We start from the raw sequence: 14,547 nt of genomic DNA on the forward strand, positions 1-14,547 counted from the left end.
TAACGGCCTCTCATATTCTTCCATAAAGATACATGCATCTGCTATTTCAGCTAGATACAACACTGACCCTCCTGTTTTTTCTCACCCTTTACTAAGGCAATTCCTCAGGGGAATCAAGAACATTAAGCCACCAAGAAAGGCCCCAGTGCCAGCCTGGGACCTCAATTTTGTCCTAGAAAAACTGACTCTACCTCCATTTGAGCCAGCAGCTTCAGTTGACTTGCAATTTCTCTCATGGAAGACAGCTTTCCTGTTGGCAATTACCTCAGCAAGAAGGGTTTCGGAGTTACAGGCCCTAATGGCAATACCACCCTTTATTATTTTTCACAGGGACAGGGTTTCATTAAGGACCAACCCTACTTTTATGCCAAAGGTGGTATCTAGGGTTTCTTTAAATCAAGCCATTCATCTACCTGCCTTCTTCCCCAATCCTGAGAATAAAGGGGAAAGACTGTTGCATACCTTGGACATTCACAGACAACTTCGATACTACCTGGACAGAACCAAGGCCAGTAGGAAGTCTGAACAACTTTTTGTAGCTTACGCCCCTGCAGTCCAAGGAAAAGCAATTTCAAAACAGACTATTTCTAAATGGATTGGACATTGCATCAGATTCTGTTATTCCTTTCATGGAAAGACTGTTCCAGCCAATGTCAGAACACATTCCACTAGAGCTACAGCCACCTCTACAGCATTCTTAAGAGGGGTGCCTACCAAGGACATTCTAGAAGCTGCTACATGGAGCTCCGTGCATACATTCTCCAAACACTACAATCTCCTCTATACTCCAGATCCAGAGCAGGCTTTGCTTCGGCAGTCCTGCAGGGTTTGATTGCCACACCATCTTTTTCCTAGAGCATTCCTCCTCCCCCAGCTAAGCTATGGTATTCTACCCACATGTTATGACTGCAGTTGCATTCTTGAAGGACATAGTACAGTTTTGTACCTACCATAAATGTAGATGTCCGATAGACATGCAACTGCAGTCGGATTCCCCCCCCCCTCCATACCCCTCTATGCCTAGGGTCCACTCCTATCCCTGTTTCTCTTAGCTGGGGATATCTGTTATGGTGTATTTGTTTTATTGCTCATTTATTTGTTTGGAATCCTGTTTTTGTCTTCCAATTTGATTACAGCCTTCCTTGGAGGGCACCTGGCATCTGGGGCAAGAAACACTGAAGAAAATGGCGTCGGCTGATGCTTATGTACTCCAGCCGCTCTGACGTCGGAGAGAAATGCGACATCAGCCGACGTCTGACCTAGACTTTGGAATCCGGCCGACCGAGGGCTGCCTGAGGCAGGACAACCCACATGTTATGACTGCAGTTGCATGTCTATCGGACATCTACATTTATGGTAGGTACAAAACTGTACTTTTTTCACTCCCTTTGGGTTCCAGGTCCTTTAAAGGTTTATGCAGACAATACCATAGTCCTGTGGTACAACAACAAAGTGGTACAAAATCTTATCTTCTTTGCATTGCTGGCTCTTTAGGGTTGGGATTTTGCAGTCTGCCATCACTTGGCACATCAGGCAGTGTACATTCCTTCAGAGTCCAGTCTAGTGGCAGATTCTTCGAGCATGTCCAGAACAAATTCACACTAGTGGATGAAGTACTCCTCAGTCAGATATTTTTTCTCCCTTCAGAACAGATAACTTCTCCAGTTCTGTTCCATAGTGCCAGGTCTTCTGGCTTAGAAAGTGGACTGCATGTCTTTTTCTTGAAAGGGAATGTTTCTCTATGCCTATCACCCTCTTCCTGTACTACCAAAGGTGTTGCACAGGATTGTGGGGCACGCACAAAATTTTACTGGCGACTCCCTTCTGGCACAGACAGCACTGGTTCCTCCTGTTTCATGTGGCCCTGGGCAGTCATCACAAGTTACCTTACAGGATGGATCTTCTCAAACACGACAACGGATCTCTCGTTCATGGTCCACCCTTCAGGTGACACATTGGGTGAGTTTCAGGCACCAATTTCTAAGGACATGCTTTGGGTTTTGCAATAGGCCAGAAAACGTACTACTAGGAAATCATGTGTTCCTAAATGGAAGAAATTTTCTCTTTGGTGTCCCAAGCATGACCTGGACCCATTTTTTGTGGGGGTTCCTACAGTCCTTTTTTATTTGTGTGTATTGCTCAGTTTTGGCTTGACATTCGTCTGTTAAAACTTCATTTGTCAGCCATTTCTGCTTGTCTGCCTCTGAGTCCACCTTTGGCTTCTTGTTTTGAAGGCAAATGATTTTAAAAGGTGGCCTTTGTATTCAGTCTCCAAGAAAGTGTATTCTTCCTTCTTGGGACCATAATTTTGTTCTTGAGACCAAGCCTCTTTTTGAGTCTGCGGATTCTTCTTGTCTACATCTTTGTACTTGGAAGGCTGCAAAGGCTGTATTGTTGGTGTTTTTTCTGACAGGAGGGTCTCTGAACTTCAAGCACTCATAGTGGTTCCACTTGTTTGTTTTTTTCCAAAGGATAGGGTGTCTCTTTATACCAGTCCTTCCTTTATACGCAAGGTAGTTAATGATTTGTCCTTGAATCAGACCATAGATCTTCCTTTTTTCCCTTCTCGACAGACTTCTAGTGAGAGGGTTCTTCTCACCTTAGATTTACATAGCTCAGATATTACTTGCACAAGACAAAACATTTAAGGAAATCTGAGACTTTTTTTCTTTCTTTTCATGTCAGGAAATTGGGTTTGGAGGTATTTAAGAAAAACATCTCCTCCTGGATTTTTAAGGCCATTTTTTTGGCTTTTCTTTTCATGCCAAGCAGCTTTCCTCTTTTGTTTGCACTCATTCGTGGTCTCTTATGGGCTTTTTTTAAGTGTCTGGACACCAGCTCCATCTGGGAAGCTTATATTTGATCTTCAGTTCACAGTTTCACCAAACATTACAAATTGGATGTCATTCTTAGGGTCAGAGCAGGTTTGCAAGAGTCGTACTTTATGGGTTTTTGGAGGACATTTCTGTGGCTTCCTCCTCCTATACTTGCCAGTAGCTATTGTACACTCCCAGTAGTAAGGAGTACTGCAACAGTAATAAGGAAGGACATAGTATAGGTGTGTAAGATCTTACCATAACAGTAGATGTTCTATTTCTCACTGATACAGTATTCTGTCTTTCTCTCTCCTTCCCTCTGTTACTCTGTGTTGTTTTTTCTACAGGCTGAAGTGTCATCCTTTCTTCCCTTCTTGGATGCACATGTTAATGCTTTCCTCTGAGGTTGCTGTAGTTCTTCCTTACCACTGCAATTCTGATGATTAGGTGCTTGTACATTGCATATGTGCCTTATGACTTGCATGTAGGACATACATCTGATGTATGGTGCCTGGTATGCTGATCAGACGGTTGGCTATCCTCAGCAAGATATTCCAGAAGTAAGGAATACTGCAACAGTGTGAAGTAGGACATCTACTGTTATGATAAGATCTTTCACAACTGTACTTTCCGGAAGGTCACATTGCAGTCCATCTTGCCACACTTACAGGCAGGCGACTGGATTTACTTTGTGGACTTTAGAGATCTATATCTAACATCAAGATAGTGAAAGCATTAAGGATGTTCTGAACTTCCAGGTGAGGGCAGTCATTATTAGTTCCAAGCTCTGCTTTTCATTCTCACCACAGTATCTGCTCCTCCCAACCCCGTCATTCACAGAATACATGTCTGTACATATCTCACAGTCACTTTTGGGTGGAAGGATATTCCCTGGCTCATCACAGCCCTCACTACTAGAGTTACTCTTGTGTGCAAGACTGTACTTTGTCCAGGTGTACCTATCTTTCGGGATTACAGTCAGTCTAAGTAAGTATCAGCTAATCCCAACATGTTATATAGTATTCACTGGTTCACTGGTTGCTACTTATACAAGGTCACTCAGCAAAATTAACCCAGACCCAGGGTATTGTCAATTGAAAACAAAATGGCAGCCCTCTCCCAGAACCTAGGACCCACAGAAGCCACAGTCATAAAAGTTTTGAGCCTCATGCCTGTATCTATTCAGATGGTCCCGTCTGCCAGGTTGAACATGAGAAGTTTTCAGTGGACACACTGAACCCTATGGGACCAAGCACTGCAACCTGTGATGCACAAAGTTAAGCTATCAACTGCATGTATAAGCAACATAGTTAATGAGTAAAATCACAGAACCTGACAGTAGACACATCACTTGTTCAGCCCTCCTGTACATCCACAATGACTACAGACTCATCATTCTGGGGTGGAGTAGTGTAATGTGCACGGGACGGTCCAACGTATATAGACAAAACAAGAAGCCAAGTTTCACATTAGTTTGTTGAGATGTGGGCAGTCCTAGTGTTGCAGACATTTCAGGACTTGCTCACCCAGCGTGTCATTAACATGACAGTGGTGTGGGCAGTAAACAAACAAGGGGGAGGACACTAGCAAGGTAAGCCATAAGGATATGGAAGGGGTTTTAAGGGCACATTGCTTTTTTGTAGCAACATGCATTCTAGGGACCTCCAACGTGATAGCAAATGGTTTGAGCAGACAAATCTTGTCCTGCATGAATGATCTGGTAGCAGGAAGATAGCACAAGACAGTATTTGGAGGTGAGAGACCTTGTTGCAATGTCTTTGCTTCACCATCCAGTACTAAATGCAGAAATTCAGGAAAGATAAATCGCAAGAGATGCATTTGGCTCTATCTGGCCTACAAGTCTCCTTTATGCTTTTCCTCTAGCAACCAGATTTCTATAGAAAGCCAAAATGTGCAAGACCAAAGGTCCTTTTCAAAATCTCATTCTGGATGTACCAGATTTGTTTCCCCTTGCTGTCGCCACACCTGTTGTGAAAGCCCCTTCTTCTGCAGCACCTCCATATACTGTCTCATCTGTCTGTATTTTTTTCATCTTAACATTCATTCCCTTCATTTAACAGCATGGGTTCTCCAGCCCCAGTGATGACCATTGAGCTAACATTTCCCAAAGTGGAATTCAGTTTCACTGGTTCCCAAAAGCTTTCAGCACAACAAAAAATATGCATGTGTAAATGGAAAAAAAAATATCTGAAGTTGTTAATCTTCTTCCTATTCATCACTGATGGGTTTGGTTCCGAGCCCTCGGAACCATCTCGGCCTAATACCAAGCTCGCGTACACCAAAAACTCTCGAGCTAAGCTGCTACCCACAGTGCCCTTCTCCCAGTTACCTCAGATCTCATTTGCAGCACAGCCATATAGCAGCGTTCTACCAAGCTCTCCAGCTAAGTGTTGTATTTTTTCAAAATTTACTGTATTTTGTAAGTTTTTTTCTCCTAAAACTCTTCTATATCTTATTATCTTAACCAGCTCTACCCATGGGTATCCTCTTCTTACCATTGTTGGTAAATGCCCTTCTTTACCCTTGTGGTATTCTTGATACCATTGTTGGTATTTTTTCTCTTCTTTTTCCTTCCTTTCTCTATCCTTTTTTGGATTGTTGTATCGATATACTTAGTATGTCTGAAAAGAAAGTGACTTAGATGTTTAAGTATTGCACTTCCTGCAATGGTAAACTCCCCATTAGCGACCTACATGATTGTGTATATTGTCTGGGGGTTTCCCATTTGTCTGTGAAACCTCCCTGTCAGATTTGTGTCAGTTTCAATCAGCGGACACTGACTGAAAGAAAAAATAAGCTTATTTTGAAAGGCCTGCTTTCTTCACCCTTTTCTGAGGCTCTTTCTGCATAGGAGATCTCAACCCCTACATCTAAGGACAAAAAACGTCCTCATTCCGACCCTCTTCACTGGCTGGTGATAAGGGCAAGCCTTATAAGCATAAGACCCACAAGTCTTCCACAGAGCACAAGATCTTCTCCTCGGCTCCGACCACCTCGGTTCCGAGTTCTTCTCCAGTGGTCTCTGCAGACATTTTGATGATTTCCACATTGACGCCGCCCTCTCCACTGACTGCTAGGGTTCTAAGTGTGATTTTGGCTCCAGCCTTATTGCCTGCTATTACCTCGGCACCAGTGTCACCCATCTCCCTTCCGAGATCGGTACCGACCACTTCTTCAGAGCCGATAATAACTTCCATTCCAGCTATTCCCATGCCTCCAAGCCCTTTCTCAGCATCTATAGTCCACCTTTTGCCTGTTTTGAAACTGGGATCCTCTGTGCCGACTTTTACTACACCACGGATCCAGTACTCCCTGTCTTTGGATCCATTTTCAGGGCAAGCCTTTAGCCCCCTTTTGGACCGACCTGACTCCCCCCTCAGGAGTGTTGGTAAGGTCCACCAGGTGTCTGCCTGAATTGGACGTGGTGCACCTGTTCGATCAGCTGCTGACAGCCAGAGGGATTACAAATTTTCCTAAAACCCATCCCACTCTGGGTTTTGGGTCCATTGCCCCCACGACTCTCACATATTTTCCTCCCTTGGACCCTTTGGTTCCAAGGCCAATAGCTCCGATGTCTTGGGGGGAATCTTCTCCTCGGCGCCGACAGTGACCTTCTCTGAGGATCAGAGACCCCTTTGGGTTTCAGTTCCTTCAGAACCACTCCTTCCTCAATCTCATGCTTGGGGGGGGGTGGAACCCCTGGCTCCAGGTGCGGTTCCAGTTGATTCATCGGTTCCATCTTCAGATCCGGGGATGAAACCCGCACCGGTTTTGCTTGAGTCTCCGACCCCGGGAGCGGACCGCAACCCCGGTTCCAGGCTCCCATTCCTCTTTGGGCGAGCCTGCCTTCCAGGTGATGGAGAGGGTTCTTGCTTCGGGAAACGCTCCACCTATGTTGGACTTTCCCCCTGCTCCTCCTGAGCTGCAACCTACAGAAGTGAGAGTGCAAGCCACAGGAAACCCCTGTACAGGGTAACCTGCTTTCTGAGTCTTCTTCAGATCGCTCCCACTGAAGAGCCACCACGGAAATGGAAGTGTAAGAGTAAACACATGGACTCCACAGAGGAGTACCTCACTGATGCTACGGACTACGATGATGGGGAAGAGTCCCCATGGTTACCCCCCTGACTATGTCACCTTTGGAGACATCCTGGAAATTTTGAGGCAGAGGGGTGACTGGAAGCCCTCCAAACCTTTCTCAGAGGAATCCATATTCCTGCTGGCCTTCCGCTCTCGGCCCTCTACTTCTTGGGTGACCCCCCCCCCTGCCGATGAGTTAGTCCAACTCATCGTGCATCGGGCGTGGAAGAAGCCTGTTACCATTGAGGCCATTCCCCGGAGACCAGACAAGATACTTCCCCTCCAGAGGAGCAGCCTCATTGGTCTAGAGGCTTACTAGTAGACGCTATGGTGTTGGCGGCTGCCACAAAAAAGGACCTTGCGGAAGAAAGTCCTACTGTCCATCCACCCAAAAGAGAGTCCCGGGTGATGGACAGATTAGTGAAGCGAGTTTTTGCTTCAGCGACCTTTGCGGTCAGGTCTCTGAATTGTTTGGCACATTTTACGAGGCTCCAAAGAGATCTCATCTCTGAACTCTCCAGAACCCTCACGGGTCAAGTTTCTGATGGGGCACGAGATAAAGTTGCTTCTCAGCTTGCTACCCTTGAGTCAATCTCCAACTCTTCCATGACATTACTGTCCCACACAACCGAAGGGGTGGTTAGAGCTGCAAGTGTTGTTATAAGACGCCTCGCCTGGATGCGCACATTTGTGACCTGTTGGATTCCTTCAAGTCTTTCTTCTTGATCGCCCCTATCAAACCGTCCACTTTGTTCGGTTCTAAAGTGAAGGACACATTAGCCAGGTGCGAGCAGGACGGAAAACAATTGTCTGCCGTTGGCCTACATTTTTCCAAACCTCAGCTCTCTCTCTTCAGGAACCAGAGGAGTGGAAAGATATGGCACAAAAAATCTCAAGGCCCTTTCCATAGCGCACGTGGTGAGGATTCCCCCAGAGGCAGAGGGGGTTCCAATAATGGAAGATGCCCCTTTAGGGGCAGAGGGGGTTCCCGAAATCAGGACACCAGGGATTCTTTCTCCAGACGATCTTATCAGCGCTCTTGAAGCACTGTCCGATTGCTTTCCTCTGGAAGCAGTCTGGGCTTGTTTTACTCTGCACCAAGCTGCCTGGCACTCTATTACAAATGATCAGTGGGTGCAGAAAATAATTTCCAGAGGTTATTGCATCCCTCTAATCTCTTACCCAGGACCTTCAAAATGCCTTCCCGATGTTCCACCCAGTCAAAGGGAAGAAGCAGCTTCAGAAATAAGAAAGCTGTGTCTAAAACTAGTAATCCAACAAGTCCCCCCAGACCAGTGCGGATCCATTTTCTACTCAAGATTAATTTTGGTGCCAAAAAAGACTGGGGACTGGAGACCCATTTTGGATCTCGGCCAACTAAACAAATCAGTAGTTCAGACCAAATTCCGCATGGTCACGATACAAACCATTCTCCCATTTCTTCGGGAGGGTATGTGGATGTGCTCGATAGATCTCCAGGATGCGTATTACCACATCAAAATGGACAAGCGCTCCGGGAGTCTCCTTCACTTCCGGCTGGGAGCCAATCATTACCAATTCAGAGCCCTGCCATTCGGTCTCTTGACGGCCCCCAGAGTGTTCACGAAATGCCTAGCAGTGGTAACAGCTCATCTGAGACTTCAGGGATTCCAGATGTTTCCATATGTAGACTATTGGCTTCTCTCCGCCCCCACCAAGCACCTTCTGGTAATGACCCTCTGCTACACTCTAACACTAGCGGAGTTTCTAGGCATCACAATACACTGGGAAAAATTCAACCTTCATCCTACCCAACAATTGGAATTTATAAGAGCAGAATTCAATACTCAAACAAGCCAAGTTTCTCTCCTTCCTCACAGACTTCAGAGATTAAGATTACAAGTACAAGTGATACTCTGTCGAAGGAAGGTGTCTGCAAGGGAAGTTCTACAGGCTCTGGGGTCTGTGGAGGCAGCCATCCCGATTGTCCCCTTGGCAAGATTGCATATGAGATTATTACTTTGGCTCCTTTTTTCCCCAATGGATATCCAGTCTTCATCCACTAAACTCACAGATCCTCATCACCAATTCCTGCAAACAAGATCTCCTCTGGTGGATGAGAACAGATGAAAATCTTTGGTGCTGCCCCTTCCAGACTCCCCAACCCAACGCCACGGTGACCACAGATGCTTCCTTGATAGGGGGGGGGGGCACTTCCAGGGAAAGACAGTCCAAGACAAGTGGTCCAGTTTGGAGGTCAACTTGCATATCAACATCCTGGAGTTATTAGCGGTGCTGTTAGCATTGCAGGCACTTCATCCGCTCCTTCCGTCAGGAACGATTGCAATCCAGTCGGACAATATGTCTGTCATCTGGTACATAAGCAAACAGGGAGGGACCAAATCCTATGCCCTATGTCACGATGCCATGAAAATTTGGCATTAGGCGATGGCTTCCAACCGCTTTCTAATAGCAATGCATATCCCAGGGAGCTCCAACGTGATTGCGGACAGGCTGAGCAGATGCATCCTTCGTCCACACGAGTGGTCTCTCAACCCAAACGTGAGGGCAGAAATCTTCAGCCGTTGGGGCCAGCTTTACTACGATCTTTTTGCTTCCCCTTCAGATAAGAAATGCAGCAGCTGCTTTGCCATCTTTCCCCCAGATGGGGAATCACTGAGAGATGCTTTGACTCACAATTGCCCCGCGGGTCTCCTCTGTGCTTATCCTCCGATACCTTTGATACCCCTATTTCTAAAGAAAGCAATCCAGTTGAGATGCAAAGTAATCTTCATTGTCCCTTTCTGGCCTCGACAAGTGTGGTTTCCCTTCCTCTGACCTCACCTATTACAACCTCTTTGGATCCTGGACACTCATCAGGATCTCCTGTCTCACCCACAAGGGCCGACTCCCCCAAATCTGTCCACTCTCAAGCTGACAGCTTGGTTTCTCTACTTCCGTTAGTTGCCAGGCAGAAAACCCTCTCCTTACCTGTCCGCGATATTATTCTGGCCTCCCATAAACCATCCACCCGAAAACTCTACAGAGACAAGTGGAAATGATTCGCTGTCTGGTGTAATAATCAGATGCTCAATCCTTTTTCAAGTCCTACAACTGATATACTCTAGTATATTTCCGAGTTGTTTGGCAATGGGGCATCAGCTTCTACTATTTGAGTCCATTTAGCAACTATTTCCAATTTCCACAATGGTTCTGATGGCATCCCTTTTATTTCCACCCGACTTTGCAAGACCTTTCTCAGGGGAGTTTTGCATAGCAGACCTATCAGGCAACCTGTAGAGACATGGAATCTCTCTCTCTGGTTCTACAGTATCTTTCTCTACCCCCCTTTGAGCCTGCTGCAACATGTGATCTAAAGTTCCTGTCATGGAAATCTTTTTGGTAGCGGTCACATCAGCCAGACGGATATCTGAGTTATAAGCCTTATGCATCAAGAGCCCGTATCTAATCTTTCATAAGGACAGAGTATCCCTTCGTACTAACCCAGCCTTTCTTCCCAAAGTGGTTTCCGACTTCTCTATTAACCAGTCCATTGAGCTCCCTGTGTTTTTCCCGAACTATTCCAACAAGGGAGAATACTGCCTACATTCATTGGACGTACATAGACAACTACGTTTCTACTTGAACAGGACTAAGTCTTTCCACAAGTCGGACCAACTTTTCATTTCCTTTTCTGGCCCAAGAATGGGGTGTTCTGTATCAAAAGTTACTTTATCAAAATGGCTCAGAGATTGCATTACCTTTTCATACTACCTTGTGAATGAATCTAAACCTGTTCAAATCAAAGCTCATTCAGCTAGGGCCGTCGCAACTTCGATTGCCTTTCACTCCAGGGCTTCCATGGATGAAATTTGTGCAGCAGCCATTTGGGATAAACCCCATACCTTCATCAAACATTAAAAATTGGATTTGGTCTCCAGGGGAAGAGCGGCCTTCTGCTTAGTGGTTCTCAGGAATGTTCTTCCATGAGGGCTACCCAGGTTCTCCAAGTAGCTTGGGATTCTGTCCCATCAGTGATGAATAGGAAGAAGATTAACAACTTCAGATAAAGAAGTTATGTCTTATCATAACATTCCATCTGAGTTGTTGATCTTCTTCCAGTCATCACACCCTCTCACCGTCCCCCACCAAAGGCTCCTGGTGGATCTTCTGGGTCCTTGGGGTGTTTCAGGGTTTTGGCGCAGAAATGGCCTCTGTTTTCTTTTATATGTTACATGCAAACCTTGATCTCAGGTAACTAGGAGAAGGGCATTGTGGGTAGCAGCTTAGCTCGAGAGTTTTTGGTGTACGCGAGCTTGGTATTAGGCCGTCTCTGTTCCAAGGGCTCGGAACCGAACCCATCAGTGATGACTGGAAGAAGATCAACAACTCAGATGGAACGTTATGGTGAGGCATAACTTCTTTTTTTGCACATGGGCTTCAAGCAAAGGCTTGAATCCTGTTTCTGCTTCCTTTTCACAAGTATTTACCTTTTTGGCACAACTCTTTTTGAGAAATAAGCTGGTTTCTACTCCCTAAAGGTACATCTGTCAGCTGTGTTTCATCCTTATCCTGTCTACCATCCCACAAGACATGTAAGATTTTATTAAAAGGAGTGTTTTGTTCCAGGCCACCCTTTATTAAATCTGCCCCCATCTTGAGCCTTAATTATTTTGTGCTCAAAAAATTGTCAGTCCCATTTTTAATTGACAGGTGCCGTATTTTGAAAATTCCTGCGTTAGAAGACTGTCCTTTTTGATTGTCATTGCTTCTGCAAAACAGATTTCAGAAACATTTGTCTTATCTTCCAAGTACCAATACTTGTTTTTTCATCCAGACAAGGTAACACTTGGAACTAACCCATCCTTCATGCCAAATCTTAATACCCAAACCAGTTTGGACTAGTGCATCCCTGTAGCAGTAGTTTTGCCAAACTATGCAAATAAAGAATACCACTTATGCTGCTTGGGTGTTCATAGGTAACTTGGTTTTATCTACATCACACTTAGAAAGTATGAACAGTTCTTTGTGTCCTTTTCCTCTGTTAATAAAGATCAGAAAGTGGCTGTAGTCACCCTTTTTTATGTGGCTGTATGATTACATTTCAAAGAGTTTCACTTCTGTAGAGAAGTCATTCACCACCAGGCTGACTTTACACTCAGGACTCAGACTAGTTCAACTGCCTTTCTTCATAACTTGCCATTAGAGGACATTGCAGCAGCTGGTACAATGGTCAGCATTGCATGCATTTGCTAAGAAATAACAGTTTGAGTACTCTCCAGAGCTTGTTTGGAGCCACCATTCTCAAAGAGTTGCTGGCTTAGTCCCCCCTACTGTTACCTGGGGATTTTGTCCAAATATTTCAATGTTTTGACAGGACCATAACAAATGCATAAGTTGCATACTTAAAACAATATAATTATGTGGTCTTTTTCTAGAAAGTGGAACAACCAACCCATATTTCCCGATTCATTCTTTTCAGAGGGTCCAGAAGGTATCTGTGAGATCTAGTTTATTTCCTAGGTATCCTGTCTTTATATAAATCGTGCTTGAACTGGATGTGAATTTTATGTCAGTCTTATTTGAATATTAAGTGTGGAATTCTATGAATGCCAGAATGTGGCTCGTAATTTCTTTGGCTCAGTCTGGAGTATCTCCTTGCAGCAAGGGACATTACCAAGGAAAAGGAGTCAAGGAACCAGTACATTTGTTCCAGTGTGTGAACAAAGACCAGATAAATCTATTGTTCTGGTGAGTACATAACTTACATTTGTAGTGCTGGATGTGGTAATGTAAGCTGTTGGTTAATTATTATCCATAGTTTAGCCAGTAAACTTGGGATGTGCCCATACTGGGTGGCTTATTTTTACTGTCAAGACTGAATATTTGTGAATAGAGAATCTTGTTGCCTTAAGAGTTGCTGATTAGACTGCATGTAGAAGTGAAGCATCATCATCTTTTTTTTTTCCAGCTGCAAATACAAGCTGTGGATTACCACTTAAGACACTGCGAAAAACACCGATGTACATATGTGGCACATACCTGGTGATGTTAATATCCCCTCCTGGCAGTTCAAGCAGTTCTGCAACGCGCTCAATTTTTGGTGGCACAAGTGGTTTGTCTTCCCTAAAAAGTTAGTTAGTTAATTAGACATTGTTAAAAAGTCTGTTTGAAAATTGAAATGGCAAACACTGTTATTACAGATGTGAACAGTGAGAATTGTGTGGGTGTGACTGAGTGTATATCTTAATGTAATATGTATTTGATTCATTTCCTTACATTTGTACAAAGCAAGTGAAGTTTAATTTATCTACTTATGGTCAATAATTCTTTCCGCCTGAGATGTGGTTGTGGTTAGCCAGTGTGGTCCTAAATGGGTTAAAAGAGCAAGGAAGGGGCCAAAAAATATGTATTTTAAGTAGTATTAGATAATTAACAGCCATTTGTTTTGTTTCCTTGGCCATCTATTTTTAGGACTTTATGCCTTCCAATTGTCTTCTAGCTTGGTTTCCTTTCACTTGCTACAGTATAATGTAGCACATCATTACATTAGGTGTGTCATCTCGTTTTCACTAATGCAACCCTGATTTGGTTTGGAGAAGCTGTAATGAGAAGGGTTTGTTCTGTATTTTGATGCTGCTTAGGACTGCACTTTTTTTTTAAACCCATCTACAATGTTTGCATCTGTCCCAGCCCTTTCTGTTTGACCACCTTATGCAATGCAGTAATTATAAACTTCACCTAAAGCTGGATGCTCATGGACTGTTATTTGGAAGCTTGATCTATAATTTTGGCTTGTTGCTCAACTCCTGTCTTCACTGGTATAGTGATGCACTCTACATGTCTGTTAAGAAGCTAGCAATGTAATAGTGTTTTTGCACATTTCTGTTTATGCTATAGATTCTGTGACTGGATTTTTATGTATATCCTGTGCCCAATAAGTAGATTTTATTGACCATCCATTGTATAGTTCATTATCTTGTTTTGTTTTTGTGTGTGTCTGTATTTTTTTTTTTTTGTAAATAGTGATGTGATAGGACTGGTCCAGCTTACCTCCAGGACTTGAGGCCTGCAGGACTCTGACAACTCTGCACATAAAACGTTCCCACACCACTGGATTCTTTTGGGTTACTCTCAGGCTTGTGCACATGACTCTTCTTCAGATCTCTTGCTGAGTGTCAGTGCAGTCTTGGCTACTGATTCCCAGTGTACCACTTGGTATTTGGATAAGTCTAAGGCTGTTTTTGTGTGTGCTTTCACAATTTTGTAAGTTTTATTATCTGTTTGGTTCACTTCAGTATTTTTCATGTGTAAAACTGTTGAATTGATGCTCTCATCATTTTTCTACCAACAATTTGCTGCTTGGTTTCATTTTACTTTTTCTTTTCCCCCAAAGCACAGTAGTTTCCTTTGGGTTAGGTTCTAATCATGTTCCTGTAATGTTACATTTTCATTTAATGTAGGACATTCATTGCGTAGACTTAGTCTAATTCTTCTCTGTTGTATTGTGTAGTGTTTAGAAAAGATACAATATGGAAAAGTATCCTTTAAACTCGCCTTTTGATGCTACATTTTTTTTGGGGGGGGGGCGCACTGCTAAAATGCTCATATGTGTTATTTATTTCCTGTGTACACCTTATGCTTTCTCTGG

At 44.1% G+C, this 14,547-nt stretch overlaps 1 protein-coding gene across 2 annotated transcripts in view; it reads left to right on the forward strand.

The window, feature by feature from the left end:
• Positions 1-14,547, forward strand: part of HECTD4 (HECT domain E3 ubiquitin protein ligase 4) — a 5,422,508-nt gene that overhangs the window by 1,278,842 nt on the left and 4,129,119 nt on the right. For both annotated transcript variants that reach the window (XM_044068422.1, XM_044068423.1), the window contains exon 9: positions 12,868-13,029. In XM_044068422.1, coding sequence (XP_043924357.1) covers positions 12,868-13,029 — 162 coding nt within the window. The remainder of the gene's footprint in view (positions 1-12,867; positions 13,030-14,547) is intronic.

This window comes from Protopterus annectens, chromosome 4.part0, assembly GCF_019279795.1.
Source record: "Protopterus annectens isolate FY-2018-M chromosome 4.part0, PAN1.0, whole genome shotgun sequence".
Taxonomy (NCBI): Eukaryota; Metazoa; Chordata; order Ceratodontiformes; family Protopteridae; genus Protopterus; species Protopterus annectens.